Genomic DNA, 26,723 nt, shown 5'->3' on the forward strand with positions numbered 1-26,723 from the left:
TGCTGTAGGAGCTGTATAGCAACAGGACTGCTAATTACAGCTAGAGCCAGGGCTTCCAGACTGTTCCTTCAGCTTGGCTGGAAAGCAGAGAGAGACTATGAGACTTTGAAGTCAGGACAGTGTGACAGATTTCACTGGACCTGTAGTTCCTCCATTAAGGCAGCCAGATAACAGCAGAGGTGTCTTCATCTCTCGCGCAGCACCCAATATGGCCAGCAGGACACCACCAAGCAAAGAGTGAGGGCCACTCTAGTCCTTCTACCTCTAGGTACAGAGGTAACTAAAGCCTGCAAGCAAAGCTGTGAGCAGCAAACACTACTTAAATATTAACAAGCAGCGGCCCGGAGAGGCTGAGTAACTGGACCCTAACGAGTCATCAACTCAAGACAGACTACACAGGTGGTGTCCGCAAACACACAGGGTCACTCAGACTTACGTTACCTCAACACCAGGTAAAACAGAGTGTTCTAGAACCCGGCTCATCCTTCAGAAAGAAGGATTACAGTGAGGTTAAAACCCCCCGTTAGGTAGATTTGTCTCAAGATTATGGTGTTACTGAATTTCTGCATGTGTGATATGCTTTCTGAGGTATCAATAAGGTAGACTCCAGGCTGGAGAGTCTTGATGTCATGGTCCAGGCATGGAAACTGTTTTTACAAGGCTCTAGGTCAGAGATATTTATAGAATTGATGAATTCTGACAAGAAAGAAACGAAGTGTGGGCTGACTCAGTTATGCTCGGTTTGTGTGTGTGTGTGGGGTTATGCACTTCTCGGATAATGTTAGCGGTATTAAAATGCAGTGTTGGAATATCACAGCTGAACACGCCAGGAAAGTGTCCTTCAAAAATGGCTACAGCAGCTCGTTCAATTTAGTATGCCCATGAGTGTTGTGTGTTTTCAGTATTGATTTAAAAGCATACTTTTTAACCATTATTTTATAAACAATAAAACAGATAATTCAAGATTCAGTCAATAACATGTCGACTATCTAAACATAACTTAGGAGATAAAACATAACTTTTGACATTTTAAATATGCTGGTACAATTTAGTAAAAAAATAAAGGCAGTAAACTTTCTCCATACATAAACATGATCATTCACACATTCCACTGCTCTTCACACCCAGGTCAGGCTCCGTCACGCCCCACGGCCCTCTCTCCCAGGCCAGGGACTCTCCACTTCCGGGCCCTGGCTCCAGACCGGGCCGAGTCAGGAAATCTGTCCAGAACAATTCACTCCAGGGATAATCAAGAGGGCTTTCAACCATGCTCCACTGTGGTGAAATCCAAGTCCTCTAATGCCAGTAGATGGCGCTCCCTGGGTATCAGTCAGTCAATTACAGATGCAGAGAAAGGGGTGTGGGACATGGCAGGTACACTGTCCTATATCCACTGTGTTCTCAGGTCCTCCTCATGTCTCTGGTACACGATGAGGCCTCGGCGTCCCAAGAAAAGAGTTTGACACCCATAAAATACACACACATACAGACACACGGAACGTCAAACACACCCACACTTAAAATCACACGTACACACACTCAAAATCGCACACACACAACCACAACCTTTGTCACCATGACACCATTTGATGTCTCGACGTGGTGTGTGCTAAGACTTATCCCCTTGGAGGACCTGAGAGAGAGAGACTGTGTTAGAAAGCTCACCAAACACCTACAGTGCTTCTAAACCTGTTACTGTGACGACGTGAGTGGATATTATGGGATGTATGTGGGATGGTACACGTTGCTGGCTCCTGGCTGATGCTTACCTACCTGGTTGCGTGTTTTGTGGGATTTCTGCATCCAGACTCTCCATTGGTCATACAGTTTGATTGACATGCCGCTGCAGCCATAGGCGTGCTTCCTCACCCAGCCAAAGAACTGCTTGAGTTCGCGGCGCAGCGTCGAGTTAGAGTCACCCGACTTGGAGTCACAGGAGCCGGACATGACACGCTCTGGAGAGGAGGTTACCACATCAGAGTATGTTGCCGAGGGAGCTGGAACGTGTGTCTGTGCGTGTGTGCATTATGTGTGTACGTGTGTGTTTTGGTGTCTGTGCAAGTGTGCATGCGCGTACATGTTTCTGTGTGCACATTTGTGCGCACCGTATGTGTCTGTACACGAATGAATGTGTGTGCCTGTGTGTGTGTGTGTGCCTGTGTGTGTGTGTGGGTGTGCCTGTGTGTGTGTGTGTGTGTGCCTGTGTGTGTGTGTGCCTGTGTGTGTGTGTGTGCCTGTGTGTGTGTGTGTGTGTGTGTGTGTGTGTGTGTGTGCCTGTGTGTGTGTGTGTGTGCCTGTGTGTGTGTGTGTGTGTGCCTGTGTGTGTGCCTGTGTGTGTGTGTGTGTGTGCCTGTGTGTGTGTGTGCCTGTGTGTGTGTGCCTGTGTGTGTGTGTGCTCACCGCTGAGGGGGGTGGAGGCTGCAGTAGGGTGGCTCCACTCGCTCCAGATGCCAGGCTTACGAGAACCATAGATCCCTACTGGGTTACAGCGGACCTGCAGAGCACAGAACAGTCACATCATTCTGCTGTCCATTGCATACACATCTACATGCAAATACACATGGACCAAGACACACACACACACACACACGTACATGCACATACACACATGCACGCTCAGTACCTGGACAAAGTAGACAGTTCCTGGTCTCAGTCCAGCCAGACGGCAGGAAGTCTGGTTACCCACGTCATCCATAACCTGGTGGGACGAGCACCACAGGTCAGGACAGGACACAGACGCACGCACACACAACAATTTACACACACATTCTTAAGACACACTCTTAGATGCTCACACGCCGTTCAACGGCAAAACACATTATAGATGTAAACAAACATTTATACCACACAGATTTGTTGCTTTCAATCAGCTTATTTATAAAACACAGAACAAGCACAAACATGCCTACTGTATCATGTTACAAAGACCTACAAATACATACACACTATCTGACACACAAACGCATACTAACACATCTAATTACACGCAGGCACATCTCCCTGTGCCCTCTGAGGAAATCTGGTTTTGATGACTTCTTACAGATCTGGAGATTGGATATGTGAAAACAGAGAAAGCAGCATACACACTGTGCACACACACACAGTACATTGCACACACACTCAGAGTAAGAACTGACTGAGGCCCAGTAACTGTGGTGCGTCAGATAAACAGAGTAGAAAATCAAATATCTGTCCCCCCCCTCCCCTAATACTGTGTAGAGAACAGGAAACAAACACTCTAAGCCACTCTCCTTGGCAAACCAAATGATAGATTCGATCTTTCTGGCAAATGCTTCGACCATCCATCAACTTTTGAATCTGCTTGATGAAATAGCAGACACGTACGTGACAGGTTCAATGATGGAGAGTTAATACTGAACGGCAGACAAAGATAAACACAAGAGGCCAGCAGCTGCTCTGGACATCCACACACACACACACACACACACACACACGCACACACACACACACACGCATGCACAGACACCTCTGAAACCCAGCTCCAGAACCCAGCTATGATCATGCTGAAGACATTAATGGTGGAGATGTATTTCTGCATTCCCAACCATGACCTCATGATTAGGGCGGTTTGAGGGGAACATTATTTGTTTTCTTAAAAAGCCGAACTTCTCCTCTCCTCTCCATTCTGGCAATTGCTGTACAATATATTTCTGTGTTCATGCATGTGTGTGTGTGTGTGTGTGTGTACCTTTCAGTCCTGGTACTCCCTTTCAGTATGTAGTGTGTGTGCGCATCTGTGTGTGTTTGTGCGAGTGTGTGTACATCTGTATGCGGGAGTGTGTATACTGCACCTTCCAGTCCTGACTGTCCTCCAGGCGGTAGCGTATCTGGTACTTGGCCTGGAACAGGAAGTCCTTGAGGGCAGGTGGGGTCTCCCAGCGGACGCTCAGCTGGTCCTCCAGATCCCCCACACGGCCAACACTCACGCCTGATGGAGGGTCCGTGGTCACTAAGGGACACACACACACACACACACATTAGAATCAGACTACCACACACACCAGGTAAAACCCAGTGAGGGAGGGAAGGGAGAGGAACCAGAATAGAGGAAAGGCAGAGTCAGCCAGAGTCAGGAAGATGAGGTATGATGCTGCAATCCAAATCGAAACCCCTGGAGTTTGTGTCGAACTGCGCCCTGCGTGTCGAACATCCTGCGCTCTGGAATGTGGGCGTGTCCCAGCCTCCTCTGTGGCTGATTAGGTGAGTCAGGGATGGTCTCCTCCCACAGGGATGATGTGTGTGCTCCCGTCTGGTAGGCAGAAACCATCCCTTCCTCCTGACATGTCCTTCCCTGTCCTGAGAGGAGGTGTGTGTGTGTGTGTGTGTGTGTGCATTCGTTACAGGGTATCCGTCTGTCATAGAAAAGTGAAGCTTGTGCACCTGTTTTGATTTGCTTATCTTCATTTTCGGATTCGGGTGCCCTGCCTGCTCCACAGCTAACCTTCCATAAGGCTGGGAACCTTCGGTCCAACTGAACATTCTCTAAAGACAACATATGGTAGACTAAGCGATGGAGTTTCAAACTAATAAGATGTGATTCTTCTCGGTCCGGCTGGTAATCCTGCTCCTCTATCCTGGTCTGGCCTGGAGCTCCAGGGAGAGCAGGGGGAGGGAAAAGCCTCTCACATTCCTACACTACATGAAAGCTTTCACTAGGTGTGTGTGTGTGTGTGTGTGTGTGTGTGTGTGTTTCCAACCTGTATAAGTAAAAAGAAAATGAGCTCATAAAAGCATAGGGTGTGGCTGGTCTTCTGTAATTTGTCATGCCTACGCCCATAGGTGTGTGTGTGTGTGCGCGTGTGTCGTCCATCTCCACATCCTCCTACCCCCACCTGCTCCCTAAGCCAGGCAGGTCGAGGCACCCTGGCACTGATCAGGGGTCAGCTGTATGCTTCCCATCTCTCAGCTTAAGGCAGCACGAGGTGAGGTAAATTGATCCCAGACCAGGGCCTGGGGGCTCAGGCAGGATCTATAGATCTGCAGGAGAAATATAAACTGGAGGACTTCACATACACTTCTCACTCACACACACACACACTTTCTCTCTCTTTTTCTCTCACTTACACCGACACACACTGTCTCTGTCTCACACACATGGAAAAACCCTACTCACCCACGTCGAGGATGTCCAGGGTGATAACATCAGAGGTGGATGAACCGAGCTGGTTGGTAGCCTCCACCCAGATCTCGTAAGGGGTGAAGAGGGCCAAGTCTCTGGGGATGTAGCAGGTATAAGGCTGGACCAGGCTGTAGTCCTCACACTCCCTCTCTCTACCGTACCACCTAGGGGATGGGTCCGGTTATATACACATCCGTTTGTCAGGTTGCATACAGTATGCGTGTGAGCCAGGTTGTATACTTGTGTGGGACAGGTCACATGTGCACTTCGGAGTTTGTACCTGAGTTTGTACTTGAGGGTGTATTTGGTCCGTATGAAGGTCTCTCCCTGCCCTCCAGGGGCCCAGCGGCACGTCAGGTCCTTAGTGTTCCTTGACCAGCAAGTCAGGTTGACCGGTCTCTCTGGAGCCACTGGGGGGAGGGAAGAAGGGGGAGGGGTGGAGGGAGAGAGGTAGAGAGACAGCGAGAAATAAGGGAGAGTGAGAGCAAGAGAGGATGGAGAGGGGATGGAGACGGAATGAGGCGGGGTGCAGAAAGAGAAAAAGCCATACAATGCAATTGAGGTTTCAGACCAGTCAGTTACACTCAGCAATGCTTTAGAAACCAGTTAGCTATTATCTGAGCTCCCTCCTCCAGTGAAGATTCCATGTTCCCTGCTGGCTACTCAAAACACGGGTGGTGTTTCTGATCTGACAGTACGTGTGTGTGTGTGTCAGTGTTGTGTGTGCCTCAGCTGTCTGTCTGGGTTAAGCTCAGGATGTCTGCCAACATTCCTCTCTTTCAGAACACAAGGTGCTAAACAGTAGTGTCACACATAGATTAGGAGCTTGTGACAATGTCTGCATGAGTGCTTGTGTGTGTATGTGTGTGTGTGTGTGCATATACATTTTACATATACAGTGTGTGTGAAAGACCAAGAGCTAGAAATGTTTATGTATTTCTGTGAGCGTCTGTGTGTGTTTTCTATCTGTGTGTGTGTGTATGTGTATGTGTGTGTGTGAGTGCAGGCAAATGTCAGACCCATGTCCTATGAGTGATAGTGCGAGTAATGGACCACACAGGTGGCCAGAGCGTGGCAGAGTGGCGCAGGCATGGAGGCCCCTCTGGGGCCAGAGGAGACGCAGTCAGGATGAAATACAGCCAGACACAACTGTGGAGCCCAACTCAGGGCAAAAGAACCCACCTATTCTCTCACTTATCGTCCTCTCTAGTCATCCCTTCCTTCATTGTCAGTTGTTGTGTTACTTCTTCTCTGATCTTACTTTCTGTTCCCTCCTCTCTGTTTTCTCCTCTATTGAAAACTGCAGCCCATGAATTCACAGACATCATCAGAACAAAAATCTGCTGGAGATTGCCAAACTGGAAGGAGCATCCCTAACCCAATGCCAAGACTAGCCGAGGTCCATGCCCAGGTGTTGGTTAATTCTGGTTAGGTTTATGTTATATTGGAGGGGCCAGATCTCCCCGGCCAGATCTCTCTCACACATAACCCACCTAGCTCATGCTACCCCTTAAGCCCTCTGCTGTTAGCCAGTGTCCCAGCATGCAATGCGACAAAGTCTTACTGCCGACATAGAGGCAGGAGCCAGCCAGGACGTGTCCCGCAGGGTTGTGGCAGACCAGGTTGTCCCCAGAGCGTTGGTGGGAGGCAGGGAGGCGGGCCAGGGTGACGCTCACGGCCGTGGGGCTCAGGACGCTGTAGGAGGAGCTGGGCAGGCGCCGCCCGTTGAGCGTCCAGAACAGCTTGCTGGCGTGGAGGCCCAGATCAGGGCTTACCGAGCAGGTGGCCGTTAGGCTAGCCCCGATGGGCAGGGCTGGGTCCTGGGGGTAGATGTTTGCCACCTCTAGGGGGAGACACCAGAGGAGAGGAGAGGAAGGAGAGGAAGAGAAGTATTAGAAGAGGAGAGGTGAAAAAAGAAGAGAAGAGTGTTGTAGTAACTTTCTAAAGGTCTTTGCCTATAAAGTAGTAAATGTTTGGCATTCACACTTATGTTTACATGCCAGTAGATGAGGAAGATAAGCTGAGCCTCCACAGAGTGCTTCACACTCCAAAACTGAGCCTGGGGCCATATCTGTTTAGCCACCACCCTCCTGGAGAAACATTGTTGTGTTTTCTTTTGAAGACGTTATCTGCCTAGGACTCCGCATCAATATTTACATGAAAACATTGGCTTAGCTGCCTATGAGACTATGTGTGTGTCGCCAGGGAGAAGAAAGAAGGAAGCCATGATTATCCAGTCATACAGCGATCCAGCTGAATAACAATCATCATTTAACAATCAAGAGAGTTAGGCTGGGAAAATCCCTAAGCCCAGGGTGTGAAGGCCTCTGTTTCAACACCACAACGACAGACGCAATCACACGTGTTTATTGTTTCTGCCGAACGACTACTCAACAGGAAATGGGTAGTAAAAGATGATTTGTTTTCAGAGAGGGAGGTCTGCTGGGGTTCTGCTGTGAGCAGAGAGGTGATGGTTTAACCGTTCGACAGGTTCCAGCAGCTTTTGTGGAACGTGACATCCTATCTGATGACATCACAAAGGGATTCTAATTCCCACCCGATTGTGCAACAGGACTCTGGTCGTGGTGGGCAAAGGCTGTGAGATCTCTCCTGAAAGCATTAAAGACAGGAGCACACACAGCGGGGCTCAGCTAAAAGCCCTGTATTAGACCACTGGGGGTGTGAGGCAGAGAAATGGCTTTGTGGTTTCCACCAGCCGTAGTGGTGCTGTCAGTCTTCAATGGTGCATGAAAGGCAGCTATGACATGGGCTTCTAAAGCGCTGTTTATCCCCGTCTGCTCGGGAGAGGTTCAAAGCTAGCCTGAGCTAAGCTAGCCTAAGCTTCCCATGTCTTCTGGACAAAAGAACCACATGTGGAACCGCTGATGAGGGGGGCCTTGTAGCACAGGGAATTGAAACAAGTCATGCAACATTTAGCAACATTGTGCCATGCATTGCCATGTGAAAAGGGATCAAGCCGGTGTTGGTTGTCGAGGTTCTTGTAGGTAGACCAAAGGGCACTTGATAGAGCAGACCTTTTGTGTAAAGAGGATGAGTCATTTTAAGAGGTGTGTTTAAGTGGTTTCTGTGATTATCGAGGAATAAGACAATAGAAGAGAATAGTAATTGAGATTACCACTGGATATAAAGTTAAACTGTGCATTCAGTAGGCCACTTGAACAGAAAGTTTACACATAGCAAACTTTGGGCTTGAGTAAGCACTTACAGCCCATCAATGCCTAAATATTATGCATACAGTAATATATAACAACTTCATAAATGATGCAAGGTTCTCTGACAAGCACTGCATGATACATTTCTCATCACACTTGAAAATGAGGAGACACAAATGCTTAAAATCTAAGTCAAAGTTAACTTTATTGTCAATCAGACTATGCAACAAGTAATCACACAGACGATCGAATCTCGATCTTAATCTAAAGTCTTTCGAATACACTGCCACAATGAGCTCACCAATAAAAATAAATCGGGCACTTATGACCAGCACAGCCCTTCACGCAGGGACCACATAACGGTATTTATTTACTTAAGTGTGCATTAAGCTCCCGGTTAACATTCTCAAAGACCCGACCAAATGATGTCACTGTTCTGTTGCGGTCCGTGAAGCCCCATGCTCCATGTGTTAAACGAATTACGGCCCGACTTGTTGAAATTCAACCTCCTGGGAGCGTTTCTCAATAGCATTTCCTATTCTGTGCTGGGATACCGCTGGTTACTGGACACAAACTCATGCTTCATCCAGTGAGCTTTACTACCAGACCCCAGCTCCAGGACACCATTAAAACGTGTAAGATTGGTGACATCGAGGTTGATTTGAGCCTGGAGATGAACAAATGGTACCCAAAGTGCAGATTTTTACAGGTGTTTTCGTTTCTACTTTTTATTCTTCTTAAGAAATAGTCAAGATAATGTTTTAATTGTATAGAATACGCTATGCATAGAATTATAAGGGTAATTTATCCTCTTATCTTAAACTATATGTAAGGTCGTTGCAGTGGTAAACTCGTTGTTTCACATCATCTACATTGCATTGAGTGTTAAATAATTTAACACTTCCAGCAAGGCTGCCGTTAACGCGAGAGAGCAAGGCGATAATGCAGCCAAATCATGTCTTTGCAGATGTTGTAACACATGTTCATGAGACTTACGTGTTGAGGAAGCCAGGGCGCTTGGAGCCATCAGCACGAGAAACAACAGGGGCACCTTCAAAGCTACAGCTTTCATTTTTCAAAGTTAATTTGACTTATTTTCTCGTTATATGTATAAACCCGATCCGGAATTACCCACGCAACGAAGAGGGGAGGGAAAACCGCACGGGGTTCAAGTTGAACTCTCTGGGATCTGCTGGTGAGGGAGCCTTCCTGAAGCGATGGCGAACTGCGGAGGCATCTGTCTCATAACAACACACACACTCGGCGCGTCGCGATCCGTCTCCTCTGAACAGACCACTGGTAAGTCTTGGTGTTAAATCTTCAATTCCGTTCCGTTCGTAATACTTTACTTTCAGAGTGGTTCCTCTGCTAAATAACGCAGAAGTTCATACTTTCTAAGCCCCTCCCCTTTCTTCCCACTCACTCCAGTCAATTTCCCTTCTTTCCGTCTCTCTTTCTTTTTTTCATGCCACTTGTCTATTATTGTCTAGCCGGTGATGTGTTGAAGTAGCAGTTTCATTCACTTTCACTGAATCACTCACTCTACCCATTTATCTCTTCCCTCCTTCATTCTGACAGGGAGGATGTTGAGTCACAGTTTTCCTATGGATAACCTCTGTTTTCTTTGTCTTGTTTGCATTGATGTGTATGTTTGAATCTGTATGTCAGTCAACCAGCTTGTATCTCCGTGTGTTTTGTGATAATGCACTCATCCCCGTTAGGAAGCCCTTACACTAGACCATACAGTAAGATCAGGGGGAGGTTTCGGGGTGAGTCGTGTATGTTTTGACGGAAAGATGATGGATGACAAGGGGCCTGTATTGCGGTCTCTTGAAACCACTGTTCCATTGCCCCTGGGCTGGGAAATAATACAGCTTCTATTTAAATGTTTTCTCACTTATTCTCAATCGTACCCAACACATTAGAACCAGGCCCACCCAGCACGTGTCCACACTTCTCCCAACACGATCTATATCCGACAGAGGATCGATCCCAGATCATATTACCTCGTGGAAAAGGTTGAATGATCAAAATAGTGATCTTCTTTGAATGGGTTCCTAATACTCTATATGAGTAAACCTGGCATGCAGGAAAGCAACTTCTTATACTCAGTTCTAGTATCAGCTGATACATCTTGTGTATACTTCCTGTCTTCCTTTGATGATGTCATCATGAGAGTATGTTAGTGGGAGTCCATACAGAATCAGTCATCTCTGTCAACACCCACAGAGGCCCCATACACAGAGCAGAGCTAGTGATGACAACAAACACATACACACGATTTTGCATAGCTACTCACAATTCAGTTCCATTTAAAATCCTGTTTTCCCTAACCTAAACAAGACCCCCCCTTTAAAAAAATCTTGAAATAGCTATTCTCACAAGTTACATTTTTCCTTAGTTTGTTATTTTTCTGGATTTCTGGTCCCCCTCTCTACACAAGCACACACACACACGCACTCACACATAAACACACACCATTCCAACACCGGCTCCATTGAGATGTAGGAGTACTGTCTGAAGAATCAGAAACCATTCATTTTGAACACCTTAATGGGCACTATGACTAATGTTTGACTAATGACAACCCTGGACACGCATAGTTTAGCAGGCCTAGTGAGTCACATGGCCCGTGCAGAGAGTGGGAGTGTTAGCGTAACAACCGTGGAGACCCAGACTTCCCAGAGGCCACTGATCTACAATGACCCTCTTCTCTCTGCTCAGACGGGACCCTTGTCTGCCTAACGGTTACCACTCGTGCCACGGTGTCTTCGTCCGGTAACTGTGAATGGAACCGTGATGCACCACGAAGGCTTTGTTTCAGCCGTGTCACTCCCCGGTCATCCATCCGGCCCACTCACTCTATCATAGAAGGGAATGGTCAGCTTGAGGTCAGTAAAAGTTGTCTGTCTTTGTGTTGGGTTGATACTCTTTCTCTCAACAGTAGTTCTTTCTCTCCCACATAAAAACCAGTGTCCATGTTCCATGTATTCAATTCATTTATTCTCCCGCTCCTTTTATTTCTGTCTTTTTCTCCGTCTCACACTGAAAGAGGAAAAGAAAAGGGGAGAGTTTCTGACAGGCTGAGTTGTGATATCTAGGCCTAGTTGTTGAAGGATCTAGAAAGACAACTAGATATTGCAATCCAACCTGAGAGAGCGGGAGAGAGGGAGAGAGAGAGAGAGAGAGAGAGAGAGCGAGAGAGAGAGAGAGAGAGAGAGAGAGAGAGAGAGAGCGAGAGAGAGCGAGCGAGAGAGAGAGAGAGAGAGAGAGAGAGAGAGAGAGAGCGAGAGAGAGAGAGAGAGAGAGAGAGAGAGCGAGAGAGAGAGAGAGAGCGAGAGAGAGAGAGAGAGAGAGAGAGAGAGAGAGAGAGAGAGAGAGAGGAAAGTGTCAGTCTATCTCCTAATAACAGCCATAGGGTGGCATGCTAACTCTGTGTGGAGAACCGCCACTCTGTGGGAATGCAGACAGATGACTTATAGCAAACCAATGGCATATGCCTGAAACCCAGGGACGGATGTTTCGCAGCAGTGAGCTGTCAAGGCCCAGCTCTCAGATGTAACTCTATTCCTTATGTAGTGTAGAGCCATCTGACCAGAACTGAGTAGCACGGGTATGTAGGACAGTCATAGATAAAGATTGGGACTGGCTGAACTGACTGATGCTGAGGAAAAGGTAGCTTAGAAATGTGGGCTTTCTGTCATTGCAGGTGTGCTGACTGGATTGTTGCACTGAGGTGATTATATGTGGAGGGCTGAGTGGTGTTCTCCATGTGGGGCTGCTGTGTGGGGCTAGTGTGCTGTGCAGGGCTTGTGTTGTCTATCTGAAGCCCTGCTATACCTGCAGAGAGGCTGGCAGGAGCAGCAGAGGGGTTGGTGTGTGGAGCTGCTGTGTGGTGTTAGTATGTGAAGCTGTTGAAGGGCTAGTGTGTGGGGTTAGTGAGTGGATCTGCTGTGTGGGGCTAGGGTGTGGGGCTAGTGTGTTATGCTGGAGAAGGGGCTAGTGTGCGAGGCAACTGAGGGGACTGGAAGGGGCAGTGGACGCCTCTCGTCAGGAATGGGACTCTCTCCAGCCCTTTGAGTTCCAGACCACGGGATAATGTGAGTGTGTTTCAGAAAAGAGTGGGGAGTGTGTGCGTGAGAGTATGTGTGTGTGTAATGGAGAGAGAGAAGAGGAAAGAGTGGATGAGACAGGGAAAGAGAGAGGGAGACATTGAGAGAGCTTGAGAGAGGGACAGTGAGAGAGAGCAAGAGAGAGAGAGAGAGAGCAGTAATCAGGGAGAATCAGGGTATTTCCTCTGTAATACCCACAGGCCTCCACAGAGACCCAGCTTCACTGATTGGAGGAAAAGGTTTGTTTGAAGAGGAGGTCAAGCCCGTCAGTACCTTGTTAAGAAAAAAGCAGAGTAGCAGGCCTACTCCACCCTGAGGAATTTAAAGGGAATGTGTGTGTGTGTCTTAGTTTGTGTGTGTATGTGTGTGTATGTGTTGATATAGTCACTAAAAAGGAGCACAGGAGGAATCAGATTGTGATTTAAGGAGGACCCTTCAACCACCTCTTCCTCACATAGTTTCTGAAGCCAGGATAGCTGCACTGGCATTTGCCGCAATAATGCATGACAGATGTAGATCAACCATACTCTCTCTCTCTCTCTCTGTCTCTCTTTTCACTGATTGTATGGCTTCTCTGTCTTGCTTTCCACTTACATTTCCCTCCCTTCATTCTCTCTCTTTCTCTCTCTCTCTCTCTCTCTCTCTCTCTCTCTCTCTCTCTCTCTCTCTCTCTCTCTCTGTCTCTCTCGTACTCTCCTCATCTGGTTCCAATGTGCTGCTGGTGGGTATAAAGGCATCAACCATTATAAAACTCAACACTAAATTGAGAGGAAGAGTATTAAGCTCTTGTCTATAAAGCCTCCAAGCTTTGTGGCTAGAATTACCAGTGTGTGGAGTGTATGTTTATTTGAGCTGGCTGGGGTTGGGAAATGGTCTCTCGGTGAGCTGTAATGACATGCAGTCTTAACTGTATTTTACCACTGAACAAAATAGTTGTTAACCTCTGTGAGAAGGTTATCTATGCTCTGTAAATAATGAGTCATGCGGATCTTATATTAAAATAATGGATTAATTTAGCAAATGTTTTTATCCAAAATGACATGACAGGGGGGTAAATGAACCCGCCAACTCTTGATCTGCGTTCAAATGTTCTACCAATGAGCTATAGGCCTACCTATCAAATATCTTCCAATAACCCAATTATACAAAACTACAAAAAAAGTAGGTAATGCCAAGTTATGAGACAGATTGAGATTGATTGTAGATGCATTAAGCCTTCCTTTGGAGTGCTGGCCTGTTGTTTTCATCCAGTAGAGGGCACTACTTGCCCAATATTTTTCATAACTGCTTTAACCAAGCAGTGTGCTTTAACCAAGCAGTGCGGGTGACTTTCTGACAATAACGGATTCCTGTCTGTGGAAAATAACTTTAAACTGGTAAAGACTGGATTTGGTTCTAATCTAGGGCACATAGCAGGTAAATTGCAAATAGGATAATTATTTTGTTTTAGAACCCATCCATAATTCATGGCAGTTCCAGTCTAGTTTTCAAGTATATGCCAAAACAAGGATATTGGCACGGCACCGGCAGACAGAACATCAATGTCCATGAATGGCCCAATTAAGGACATGAAATTCAACTATGCCCAGGCTCTTTTCCTCAGTCACAACTGAAAAACAAAAATGCTTGTTCACATACATACACACACACACACATAGAGGCTTATATCTTCCAAAACAAATGAACTAATGATAGTATACCTGTACACAGCCGTATAGATACATACAAAGAAAGAAAGTGGAGATGAGGAGATAATGAGAGGAAGCTACTACACATGTGCACTGTATGTTCACATGCACTGTACTTCTCTGTCTAAATAAACGACTGCTAATCCCAAATCTGCAGTGTCATTGTGCATCTGTTCTTTCTCTCTGCTTCCTTATACGACTGAATATACATGACACCTGAAGGCTAATAAAGGTCAAGTGCCCACCATTGCTTCATTATGGTCAATGGACAACTGCATCCTTATCTTGGTTGCAGATAAGGTTATCTCAGTTATCTAGAGAAACGAATGAACAAATCTTGTTAATTAAGAAATCATGGACATGTAAACATGCATGTAAGCAGACACATGAGCACAAGTTTGCATCTAATGACATTTTGGAAATAATGACTCATCCTTTTGAAGTTCTACTGTAGGAAGACTACCTTTAGCATTTCAGTAATCGTGTTAGACAAGACAACAGATCCTGGTTGATGTCTGCCTGTCAGCTGTTGCAGATATCACTTAAATTGTTTTTTTTGTCACATGCACAGTAACAGAAGTTATTGGCAATAAAAAGTTAAGACTAATTCAACAATTGTGTGGATTGAGTCTTGAACACGAGGAGATCAAAATGTCAACAGCCTCATGGCCTGACAGAATAACCTGGTGCTTCACTGGGGTCAGATAGATTCATTCAAAGTACTTGAGAAATCTTGCCTGTTGTAATCAAATCTAGTCCGGAGGCTCCTGTACTACCGAGGGGAGCAGGGCAAACTGATTATGGATGAGGTGGAAGGGCTACCAGATGATAGTGTGCTGTTTACACTACTGGGTGAAAACTGAGTGTACAGGGGCTGCAGTCTTGACCGCTCACTGTATGACTTGCGATCCAGGCTGGAACAACTGCCATACACCAGGGGGTGATACAGCCAGTCCGGATACTGTAGAGCAGGGGTTCCCAATCCTGGTCCTCGGGCCTCCCTGCCCTGCATGTTTTAGATGTTTCCCTGCTCCAACACACCTGATTCAAATGAATGGGTTGTTATGTAGTTATGCAGAAAACCTGTTAACGACCATTCATTTGAATCAGGTGTGTTGGAGCAGGGAAACATCTAAAACATGCAGGACAGGGAGGCCCGAGGACCAGGATTGGGAACCCCTGCTCTAGATGATGCACCTCTAGAAAATTGAGAGTATCCAGGAATTCATGCCAAACCTCTCTTCAGCTGTCAGGGTTAGGGTTAGGAAGAACAGTCGCTGCCTTGACGCCTTGACAATGGTGTGGTGAAATTGGGTCCTCGCTGATGTTGACCCAGAGGAACCGGAAGCTGCTGACTCTCCACTACGTTGCCATCGATGTTAAAGGGGGTGTCTGTTCCTATAGTCCTCAATCAGCTCCTTACTAATTTGGCTGACATTGGGCTGGGGATGGAGGACATGACACCATGATGCCAGATCTGTCACCTCCTCTCTGTGTGACACCACGATGCCAGGTCTGTCACCTCCTCTCTGTAAGACACCATGATGCCAGATCTGTCACCTCCTCTCTGTGTGACACCACGATGCCAGGTCTGTCACCTCCTCTCTGTAAGACACCATGATGCCAGATCTGTCACCTCCTCTCTGTGTGACACCATGATGCCAGATCTGTCACCTCCTCTCTGTGTGACACCATGATGCCAGGTCTGTCACCTCCTCTCTGTGTGACACCATGATGCCAGGTCTGTCACCTCCTCTCTGTGTGACACCATGATGCCAGGTCTGTCACCTCCTCTCTGTGTGACACCATGATGCCAGGTCTGTCACCTCCTCTCTGTGTGACACCATGATGCCAGGTCTGTGACCTCCTCTCTGTATGACACAATGATGCCAGGTCTGTCACCTCCTCTCTGTAGGCTATGTCATTGTTGTCGGGGATCCAGCCAATAACCATGGTGTCATCAGCAAACTAAATGATGGTGTTTGAGCTGTGTGTGGCCACACAGACATGCATTAGTGGGAGTATGCATGTATGTGTGGCCTCATGGACTTCACAAACATATTATGCACCACCACTAAAATGCCAAATGGGAAATGATATGCAAATAATGACACTCCGTCCGAATACTACCTTTACAAGTAATTTAACATGCTCATTGGCACTCTGTGAAGTACTGGCTGGTAAGTCGGGACAAAAGGAATTGACTCTCATCTTTTTCTACATGGTGAATGTCCATGCTGACCCTCAATGTCCATGCTGACCCAAACCTTCCATCTCCCATGATCTCTCAATCACCCTGGGATCTGCGACGGTGACCCCTTCATCCTCTGCCAGGAAACTCAGGGTTACCATGGATGACGAGCTGTCCCTCACAGCACACATTGTTGCAGTCTCCCGGTTGTGTAGATTTACCCTCTACAATATCTGGAAGATCAGGAGTTACCTGTCTGAGCATTCCACCCAGCTGCTAGTCCAAGCACTTGTCCTCTCAAAGTTGGACTACTGCAACTCGCTGCTTGCTGGTCTCCCAGCAGGCGTAACCCGCCCTCTCCAGAGGATTCAGAACGCAGCAGTCCGCCTGATCTTCAACCTACCTAGACGCTACCATGTTACCCTGCTCCTCATTGCCCTTCACTGGCTACCCATCATGGCCCGTATCAGATTCAAGACCCTGGTTCTGACTTTCCGAGCGGTGAATGGGACTGCACCTGACTACATTAAGTCTCTCCTCCAGCCTTACACCCCCACCCGCCACCTACGGTCTTCTTCTGACAACCGTCTGGTGGTCCCCCCACTCAAGAGCTTCCGGTCCCAACACAAGCTCTTCTCCTGTCTGGCCCCCCAATGGTGGAATCAACTCCTCACCTCCATCAGATACACTGACTGTCTCCCCGCTTTCAAGAAAAGGCTGAAGACGCACTTGTTCCGAAAGTACAACGGTACTTAGGAATGATTTGCTGGACCTGATGTTAGTTTCCTCCAGCATCACATTGACTGTTACTGAGAGACTTGTTGGTTAGTTGTAACTGATTTAAATTGCTGTGAAATTATTTTACTGTTGCTTGCTTTTCTACAGGTACACTCATGCACTTTTTTGAAGTTCATGTTGTTTAATTGTAAGTTGTTTAACTACATGCTCTTATGGTTCTTCCCTTTGGCACTTACTTGGTTTTTCACAATGTATGCTTCATGTTTTGGCTACCCACAATGTTTGGGGCTATCTCGTTTTTATAATCAGTGACCTATGCACTTTTGTAAAGCTGTCTTTTGGAATTCGCTTTGGATATAAGCGTCTGCAAAATGAATACATGTAAATGTAGACTCGGCTGAAAATTACCTCCGTATACCTGCGACTCGTCCATTAATTGTATATAGCGGGACAAGTTATCCCTTCTCAGCGTGAGAAATATAAGTTGTTACGTTAGAAAGTGAAAAATTGATGAAATGCGTGAGACTTGAGAGCCCTGGATTTGTGGAGGACCAAAGTACTTAAATGTGCACCAAATAAATACACTGGCCTATTATGCACATTATATGCCACTGTATATTGTGTTATATATGTCAAGTTAAGGTGTCATGGGCTATCATGGCGCTCCAGCATGTGCATGAATCTTCTTCCAACCTAGGTCTTGCTCGTATGTAAAGCCATGGTTTTAAGTCCTTCCCAGCAATTGTGTTTATTGATTCAAAACGTTCCACATTTTACAGAGAGTATTTAACTGGGGTCCACGTAACCCTACTATTCCTGTCTTACTTTCACTTTGAGGAATGTTGCTGTTGTCGTTCTTCGTTAAGGAGGGGCTATGCTTAGTTGCTCAGTCATGATGATGTTGTAGAGCCCGTTGTCCTCAGGAGGTGACTAGCAGGCTTTTACATTAGAATGCGCGAGTGCGCACACTCAAACACCTGATACGGCTTCAGCTACTTCGGTTCCTAAACTCGGCGTATCTGCAACAGTTTGTTTGACATAACAAGAATGGAACACTGCGGAGAGCCCCCCCGCTGAATCATCAAAGAACAGCTTAGGTAGGTTATTACCAATAGGTTTCCAACTGCTGGGTTAGCATAAACTTTCTTCATGCCGGGTTTATGGACCAACGTGAGTTGACCTAGGGTACGGCTCTATTGGAAGATTAAGTCTAATGTGGTCTATTGCTAGACAAATGTGCCAGAATCGGTTCCAAAAGTTATTCCTCAGCATACACCCTTTCACCTTAGAGGACTATTTCCACATTAGTTCGAATTATTAACTAAAGCAGTGTGAAACAGTTAGGCCCTATCTGTAGAAACAAATGTTACTGATCTGTATAGTATAGGATCGCTTCAATTCATGAATAATACCACATCATGTCTAGGTATTCTGTCAAGTCACCTCACTGAATCAATAGCCCACCTGGAGCGAGTCTGCGTCCTATCATCCGCTGTTGAATCAACTTTGATTAGAGGTGATTATGTAACAGATTTTTGTAGCCTATCAACTTCGCTGTTTTGTTGTTCATACTGTCAGCTGTGTCTCGAGCAGTTTAAGATACTGTTAACACGTAGATTATTCAGTAATGGCATAGCATACTGTGGCAAAACGGAATTAGAATCTGCCAAATTTGTCCCTAAATTTCCCGGGGAACGCGGGGAATTGGCTGCAATGCATGTTGCAATTGTTACAATTTGTTGCAATGTCTACGGTTGGAATACGCTGCTGACTGATGTTGGTGATATCACCAAATAAACCACCACCGTGAAACCTAGACCTGTTGATCTCAGTTCTTAATTTCCCAACCTGACACCATAAGCGACATAAGTTATGAAAGTCAGGAACATGTGTAGGTTAGATAAGGGGGGGGGGGCAGGAAGAGATGGTAGAAACAAAGATGAAATTAATTCAGAGCTGCTGCAGACAATAGGCTCCACCCAGGGCTATAAATAATTGCATATTATGTTCAGGAAGTAAACGCCGACACCAATTTAAGAGAAACGTGTTGAAAATGAATCATCATAATACTTGTTAAACAACTTCAGAGTTCGGTTAGTTCTCAAAACGGCAGAGTGGACATTTGCCTGGGGCAGGGGGCAGTTTAGTTGGCGCAAGGCAGTACAGACTTATGTGTTTTGTCACCTGCAGCAAAAACAAGCTATCAATGGTTAACCAGAGTTCTATTCTCACACTGTCCTAGGGGACAGAGGATGTTCGCACCAAAACGACATGGATACAAATAAAGTTCAAATGTGGAAGATGACAAAATATGTGTGTGGAGGGTGGGTTGGGTTGGACAGGGATTTGTAATTATTACAGTCTCATGCGCCTTCTGTGTGTGTTGCCCAGGCCAAATGAGCTTAAAAAACCTGTGATCAGTGTGTCATGTGAGGGTAAGGGTATATGAGTTTGTGGTCCATGTATGCATGTTTCTGCAGGTCAGTCATGCTGTTTCCCAGTTTAAATCCAGGATATAATCTGCCTCAGAATGGGAGCACAGAGCCACACAATGGTCCTTTATGGCAGACTGGTGCCTCTGTAAACTACTCTCGCTCTCTTTCTCTCTAGTGGATCTTGTGACTTGTGAACAGGGCAGCTGCAGGGTGTGGGGTTAGAACATGGAAGGCAGATCAGCCTTGTTATGCAATAACTAAGTATTCTGATCTACAGGCTCACACAACTTCAGTCCTGGTTGTTGTGAGTAGGATTCATGTAAACCTCTGCAGTCAAACACACACAAAGGCCATTTCAAGGCCCCTAGAAAAAGACAACAAAGTGGTTGCTTTTAGAATGTGTGTTGTTGTGGAGAGTACAGTATCAGTAGCAAGATGGGTTTGGTTCCTAGAAACAATGAGATGGTTTCGTAGCCTAGTGCACATACTTGTAGTGTTGGATGCAGCAGTGTCATATCTGCCCAGATTTAAGTTCAGCAGGCTTATCAGTGTCATTCTTGAAGAATTGTAGAGTTGTAATGGCATGACTATATATACATATACCGGTACATATGTACATGTGTAGTAATGTTGGCTTGATTGTTTTTGTTCTATTCTTGTTCCTGTCTGATTCACAACAACACTGAGGCAGGATTTCCTCCTAGTCAGGAAGGTGAGATGGGGAAGAACTCCTGTTCTAGAATCCACCCAGTACCATACCCCTGGTTAGACTATCAACATATCCATAATGGAGCTTTATTTCTTTCTTTAACACTATCTCTATCTTTTCACCTTTTGTAACCCTCACTTTTCCTCTCTCTGCTCCTCCCTTGTGTATCACCCCCTTTATCTTGTTCTTTCTGGTCTTGAGGGAAGTGAAACTACTGAAGCGGCAGAACTGTAGCCAATCAGTGAGCAGGAGGCCTGTAGTCTCTCACCGGAACTCACTGTCTGTGCTTTGTTTTTTGTACTTTTACACAAACGTGTCATTAAGGGGATGTTAATGTGTCTCTGTTTCTGTCTTGAATGTTACAAGATAAACGTTGGACAGCCGACCAAAAGTCCCAGAAGTCTCTGCTGGCCAACCATCATCCTGCTCCGGAACAACAACCAATGACTTAGCAAGGAATCTCTCCTTCAGAATATTTTGGAAATTATATAAATGAGCCAACATCCTAAAAAAAAAAAAAAAATAACGTAATTTTCACTGCATCTTTGGAACCAGGACCTTGACACCATGTTGGGGCAGAGATGTGTCAGTAGACTGAGCTTCTCTGATTGGTCTGACCCGTGACTGGGTGAAACACTGTTTCCCCTCTCAGGAAATACTACCAGCTTGGAGGGATGTGGAGGTTATATATGTTGCATGGAACATATGGAGGACTTCAGACCTACTACATAACCCATCTTTCGGACAGATCAGCATCCTAGCTGATAAATACTTTAAGACAAACACTGTTCTCACCAATGGTCCTCTACATTATCTACTTGGACAAGGTACATTTTTGAAATCTTCTAGAACCTACTTACCCTTCATCTCCCAAGATGCTTTGCCCGAGGAGGAAGAGGCCCACCAAGGATGCTGACTTCTCTGCCATCGTCGTGCCGTCCATGCGGGGCTCCGGTTACCTTGACTACACCATTGAGAGTCACGCTGGCCGAGCAATGCAGGCCATGGATGAATTCAGACGCAACGAACTGCTTTGTGACCTGGTCCTCCATGTCTCGTACAAGGATAGGACCGTCGACTTCAAGGTGAGATATAAGATGTGATGAGAGTAACTACAGTTTAGTTTTACATATCATTCATTCACTTTTTTGGTTTCAATCACAATATGACTGGCATGATGACACTAGTTTTACAGTTTCAAGTGTAAGTAACTGGTTTCCTTTCAGAGCATACCAGGCAGGTAAATGGCAAAATGTCATGTAAAACTATTTGACACCTTGCTTCTCCCTTCCACATCTCCCCCTCCCCTTTTCTGCCCCTCCTCTCCTTTCCTCTTTCCTCCCCCTCTCTCCTTCCCTTTTTTTCTCCCCTCCCCTTCCCCCATCTTCTCCTCCTCTCCTCAGGTACACAAGGTGGTTCTGGCTTCCTGCAGCCTATACTTCAAAGCCATGTTCACCAGCAGTTTCAAGGAGTGCCATGCCTCGGAGGTGACTCTGCGTGACGTCTGCCCCCAGGTGGTGGGGAGGCTCATTGACTTTGCTTACACCTCCCGCATTACCATGGGAGAGAACTGCGTGCTTCACTTCCTCCTGGCAGCTATGAGGTGAGGGATCACCCCCTGCTGGTGGGAGTCTGACATGAACCATGGGGATGGTTCTATTAATGGCCTCCAGATTATTTACATTGTCACTTTATTAATCCCAAAGGAAAAACTGTTCAGGTAATTAAGCGTGCAAATTTATAGAAAAAATTGTAAAGTAAGTTATACATTATATAAAATGTACAGTATAATTCATATAAATGTTATTAATAAATCAATATAATATAATTTATAATCATTGTAATGGAGTAAAATATTACAGTACATCAATATGCACTGTAATATATGTGTAGGCTCTGTGTTGTGTTGATTCGGTGTGTTTTGCTCCAGGTTCTCTGTCATGCGGATGTGACTATGTGTGTGTGGTTCCAGGTACCAGATGGAGGATGTGGCCAAGGCCTGCTGTGACTTCCTCGTCAAGAACCTGGAGCCTGCCAACGTCATCGGGATCGCCCGATTCGCTGAAGATATCGGCTGCACAGAGCTGCACCTTCAGAGCCGCGAGTACATCAACACACACTTCAATGAGGTAGCCAGGACACACACACACTTTAACGAGGTAGCCACAGCACATGCATACACCCCCCTCCCCCTCCCCCACACACACATACACTTCAACAAGGTAGCCAGCACACACATGCTGTATATACACACACACACACACACACACACTTTGTATATGTAGCAGCACAGACATGTCATGTTGAACAGATGTTAAAGTGAATCCTAGTGTGTCGTGCTCTGACCGGGGTGTGGCCTATTTGACCCGACTGGTATCCAGGTAACCAAGGAGGAGGAGTTCTTCAGCCTGACTCACTGTCAGCTGCTGGAGCTGATCAGCCAGGACAGTCTGAAGGTGCTGTGTGAGTCTGAGGTACCTGAAGCTCCTTCCTAACCTTGTCTCAGAGCATGTGACACAGCACTCATGTCATCACTAATCAGGATGGTTTATGTCTGGAGCCCAAGACAAAATTGCCTCCACAAGTCATTTACTGATTGCATGATGATGTTGGTGTGAATGTGGTTACAGGTGTACAAGGCGTGTACAGACTGGGTGGGTTGGGATATGGAAGGGCGAGCTCAGTACCTCCATGCCCTCCTCAATGCTGTCCGAATCTATGCCCTGCCCCCCAAATTCCTCAAACGCCAGCTACTCACCTGCCCCATCCTCAGCAAGGCAAGGCACTCCCCCTGTCCCTAACATGTTGCCGCTGGGAGAGTGGGCTGGGAACTGTTTGGGGAGGGGTTTTAGATCCATTTAAAGACATTGACCTGGAAACAGCCCATTTCTTTCATTGGTTATCATTCAAACTTTCTCACGTCATTTCTTCATTCATTCAGCGCATTCATTAAGACGTCAGACCGCTCACTCTTGCTCTTGTTTGCGTGCCCCCTTTCCCAGGCCAACTCCTGCAAGGACTTCCTGTCTAAGATCTTCCAGGAGATGGCCCTGAGGAAGCCCCTCCCCCCCACGCTTTACCGTGGCACCCAGCTCATCTACGTAGCGGGCGGGTGAGTGAAGAAGAAGAAGGAGGAACACTTCTTCATCCTGCTCTCCAGTTGGATTTAATACATTGTAGTTATTTTTGTCAATATTTCAATGTCTTTAGCCTATCCTGCTGTCTGAAATTGTTGCCCCGTTCCCAGGTACCGGCAGCACTCCTTGGACTCCATGGAAGCCTTGGACCCCAGCAACAACACCTGGCTGAAGCTGGCAGACATGGGGACCCCCTGTAGCGGCCTGGGGGCCTGTGTGCTGTTCGGCCTTCTCTACACAGTGGGTTGGAAAGAGAGGGACCCACCCCCAGGCTAGTGTTAGCACAGAGTCTGATTAGTGTTGGGTCCTGTGTGTTCTCTAGGTGGGGGGCAGGAACCTGTCCTTGCAGAACAACGCTGAGTCTAGCGCTCTCTGCTGCTACAACCCCATGACCAACCAGTGGAGCCAGCACGCCTCGCTCAACACCCCAAGGAACAGGGTTGGTGTTGGGGTGGTGGACGGCAACATCTACGCTGTGGGAGGGTCCCAGGGTTCCACACACCACAGCACTGTGGAGAGGTGAGTGTGAGCGTGTGTGTGTGTGTGTGTGTGTGTGAGAGAGTTACATTTGAGGTCATATTCAAACCACGAGGGAAAGTGTTTTTCTTACTACAATTAGCATTCACAGCATGTTAGAACACATGACCCAGGAATGTGGATCCTGATGGGAATGTTTTTGCATCTCCAGCTGAACAGCAGACAGAAATGAGATAAGCTGCATCACCTGTTGAACCAATGACCTCTTAGAGGAAAATCTCAAAATAATTTAGAAAAATAGATATCAGCTTTTGATTGTACTGTAGCCACCCTTTTTTCTTACTATTTTCCTCAAATACAGAACCTTCTCTGTAATCTGTCAATCTGCTCAGAGCCCATGGAGAACTGCAGATGTAAATCAATAGTTGTTTGGAAACTGAATAACTACCTCCTCTCTCTCCCGCTAGTTTCAACTAGTTCTTCAAGTTGTTAGGTTTCTATGGATTGTTATTTTATGTTTTATGTGAGGCCTGTTCTTCCCTTTTATATGACACTGAGCTTTTCCTCAGCTAGTTTGAAGTGGTAATACATTTAAAGCAAATGTAGAATACTTAATAAAGGTCCTGAGCAAACATCTCAAATACACCACCTAAAACATTTGGAAATGTTGGTTGACCAGATGGGACCCTGAGACCAACCGATGGACGTTTGTGTCCCCGATGTCTGTGGCACGTCTGGGGGCAGGCGTGGGGTCGTGTGGGGGGCATCTGTACGTGGTGGGGGGTTTTGACGGGCAAAACCGCTGGAACACAACCGAAAGGTACCACCCTGACACCAACACCTGGCACCAGCTGGCACCCATGAGCTCTGTACGCAGCGGACTCGGTGAGCGTGTGTGTTTTCAGTACAGTTGGTGTGTGTGTGTGTGTGTGTGTGTGTGTGTGTGTGTGTGTGTGTGTGTGTGTGTGTGTGCATAGAATACTTGTGTAACTTTGATTCTATTTAACTTTGCACCACAGAACTACTGTAAATTACGTTCAACCGGAATGAGGAGGAAGAAAACGATTAGTGAAAACGATTAGTGATGTTCTTTAGTGTACATGTGTGCATGCGTACATGGCTAACATATCTTAAGTCATGGGATGTACATGTGTGTTTAGGCTTGGTGTGTGTGGACTCGTATCTGTATGCCGTGGGGGGCTATGACGGCAGGAACCAGCTGAGCTCTATGGAGCGCTACAGTGTGAGCAGGGACGTGTGGGAGCCCGTGGCCTCCATGCAGCACTGCCGCAGTGCCCTGGGAGTCACTGTCTACCAGGGACGCATCTTCGTCCTGGGTCAGTCTCCTCGCGACATTCACACTGCGTTTCTATAGACCCAGCTAGTCCTTCAGCCTTCTCAAAAAGAAATGTGTGTGTGTGTGTGTCTAGGGGGTTTCAACCAGGCTGGCTTCCTGTCCAGTGTGGAATGCTACTGCCCCGATACTAATGAGTGGACGTATGTGACAGACATGCCCCTCGGCCGCAGTGGCATGGGCATTGTGGTTACCATGGAGCCCTGCCCTGGAAACCTGCCAGAGGAAGAGGACGAGGAAGTGACATAGACGAGATGGTCAATTCAAAGCCAGGCTATGACTGCCCTTTATGACTGCTACATGACCTCATCAAGGTGACCAAATCTGAGTGCCACAGTACTCCACTCAGACTGACAGTGCCTTACAGTGGCTGCTTTCATTTCCTTCTGTCATTTTGTTCCCTCTCTCCACTTTCCTTTTTGCCTTTCTCTGATTTACAGTATCTCTCTTTCTCTCTCTCTAAAACGTGGACTACCACACTGTAGCATTAGAATGGACATTGCAGAAAAAACATGGAAAGAGATTTCCACTTTGTTTTGTGCCAAGAGAATATCTGTATTAGCCTGTACATGCCTGAATGAACACTGTGAAGTTTAAATGTATTTGCACAGAACTATTAATGTGTATAGATATATTTGTGCGATGCATAGTTAGAAAATACATGATTTTATGATTACAATCTACTTTCAGTTTTTTCATTCCTCCTGATAAAAGCGCAGCTCTCTCAGCTGTGAGGTTTTCTATTAGCCACTAGGTGGTGGAATGTTAAAACAGTGGAACCCTTTCTGCATCGAGCATCACTGCTTGCAGAACATGCGCCAGGGAAGCATTTGGGAGAGGGGAGACTCCCCTGCAACTCTGTACAAATATGTTTGTGAATTTATCTTTAAGAAAAAAGAACACCACAGAATGTATTTAAATGGATGCTTAAGTATCTGAGAAGTATGTGGATACAGATTTGGAATATGTATATAATGTTGGTCTCTTGGTGTTGAGATCCCCTACTGGAAATATGTGGTATTGAGGACTTCGATCTGAGTGTTACTTTGTTTATAACCAGTAGATGATCCAATAAGCCTTTTCTTTCTTGTGTGACCAGTTATTTCTGTGGATTTTTAAAAATCTGACTTGTCATTGATAAGCCTTAATTGTTATTAAGGAAGAGTTTTCTTCATGTTCAGCCAATTCAAACTTGCAGCAATTAGCGGCTGAAGTTTATAAACTATATTTATTGTCTCCAAATCATCTCCAATGCATCTGATTTATTGATGTAACTTGCAGTGCAAGCAAATACACTGAACAGTTTCTTAGATAACACTTAAAATCATTAATATAATGGTGTTGGTTCTCACAAAAGTGACATTACAATTCCCATTACATACAACACTACAAAAGTCTGTGTGACAACAAAAAGTGATAATTTGACAAAAATGTAATAAAATCTGATACTATATGAACTTGTAAAAGTAAGTGTTTGATGATTGCTTAATGGCTGATGTGAAGCTGCAATATTGAGGACAATATAGCAATGTTTACAATCAAATGTCATAATATATCTTTCTAATCCAT

The 26,723-nt window shown here is 46.1% G+C and overlaps 2 protein-coding genes across 4 annotated transcripts; one reads left to right on the forward strand and one right to left on the reverse strand.

Moving 5' to 3' along the window:
- Positions 1-936: 936 nt before the first annotated feature.
- crlf1a (cytokine receptor-like factor 1a) lies at positions 937-9,441 on the reverse strand. Of its 3 annotated transcripts, none has more exons than XM_084675452.1 (9): positions 9,310-9,441; positions 6,705-6,983; positions 5,421-5,550; positions 5,135-5,304; positions 3,813-3,970; positions 2,624-2,698; positions 2,401-2,494; positions 1,774-1,955; positions 937-1,437 (listed from the first exon to the last, which is right to left on the reverse strand). In XM_084675452.1, the coding sequence occupies exons 1-9, from the start codon at positions 9,383-9,385 to the stop codon at positions 1,402-1,404; spliced, it is 1,200 nt and encodes a 399-aa protein (XP_084531578.1). In that variant the 5' UTR covers positions 9,386-9,441; the 3' UTR covers positions 937-1,401. The 3 variants fall into 3 exon arrangements, with proteins under 3 accessions (XP_084531578.1, XP_084531583.1, XP_084531591.1); XM_084675457.1 differs by having other exon boundaries at positions 1,424-1,633; XM_084675465.1 differs by having other exon boundaries at positions 1,424-1,633; positions 1,770-1,955.
- Positions 9,442-9,485: 44 nt separating this feature from the next.
- Positions 9,486-26,620, forward strand: keap1a (kelch-like ECH-associated protein 1a). The gene is made up of 13 exons (XM_084675423.1): positions 9,486-9,612; positions 11,038-11,204; positions 20,553-21,271; positions 21,590-21,789; positions 22,159-22,315; positions 22,568-22,660; positions 22,817-22,963; positions 23,189-23,298; positions 23,434-23,563; positions 23,646-23,842; positions 24,480-24,685; positions 24,961-25,137; positions 25,231-26,620. The coding sequence occupies exons 3-13, from the start codon at positions 21,062-21,064 to the stop codon at positions 25,401-25,403; spliced, it is 1,800 nt and encodes a 599-aa protein (XP_084531549.1). The 5' UTR covers positions 9,486-9,612; positions 11,038-11,204; positions 20,553-21,061; the 3' UTR covers positions 25,404-26,620.
- The last annotated feature ends 103 nt before the right edge of the window (positions 26,621-26,723 follow it).

The sequence above is a fragment of the Hypomesus nipponensis genome, chromosome 3, assembly GCF_054491055.1.
Source record: "Hypomesus nipponensis isolate SF chromosome 3, ASM5449105v1, whole genome shotgun sequence".
Lineage (NCBI taxonomy): Eukaryota > Metazoa > Chordata > Actinopteri > Osmeriformes > Osmeridae > Hypomesus > Hypomesus nipponensis.

Bases quoted from the DNA above. Each gene is read 5' to 3' on its own strand.
- crlf1a (XM_084675452.1), bottom strand. From the start codon at position 9,385: ATGAAAGCTGTAGCTTTGAAGGTGCCCCTGTTGTTTCTCGTGCTGATG. The intron at 3,971-5,134 runs GTGAGTAGGGTT...TGTGTCCCTTAG, and splicing joins CCTGGACATCCTCGACGTGG to TGACCACGGACCCTCCATCA. The intron at 2,699-3,812 runs GTGCAGTATACA...TCGTCCCACCAG, and splicing joins AGGACAGTCAGGACTGGAAG to GTTATGGATGACGTGGGTAA.
- keap1a (XM_084675423.1), top strand. From the start codon at position 21,062: ATGCTTTGCCCGAGGAGGAAGAGGCCCACCAAGGATGCTGACTTCTCT. The intron at 22,316-22,567 runs GTAGCCAGGACA...ACTGGTATCCAG, and splicing joins TCAACACACACTTCAATGAG to GTAACCAAGGAGGAGGAGTT. The intron at 23,299-23,433 runs GTGAGTGAAGAA...CCCCGTTCCCAG, and splicing joins CTCATCTACGTAGCGGGCGG to GTACCGGCAGCACTCCTTGG.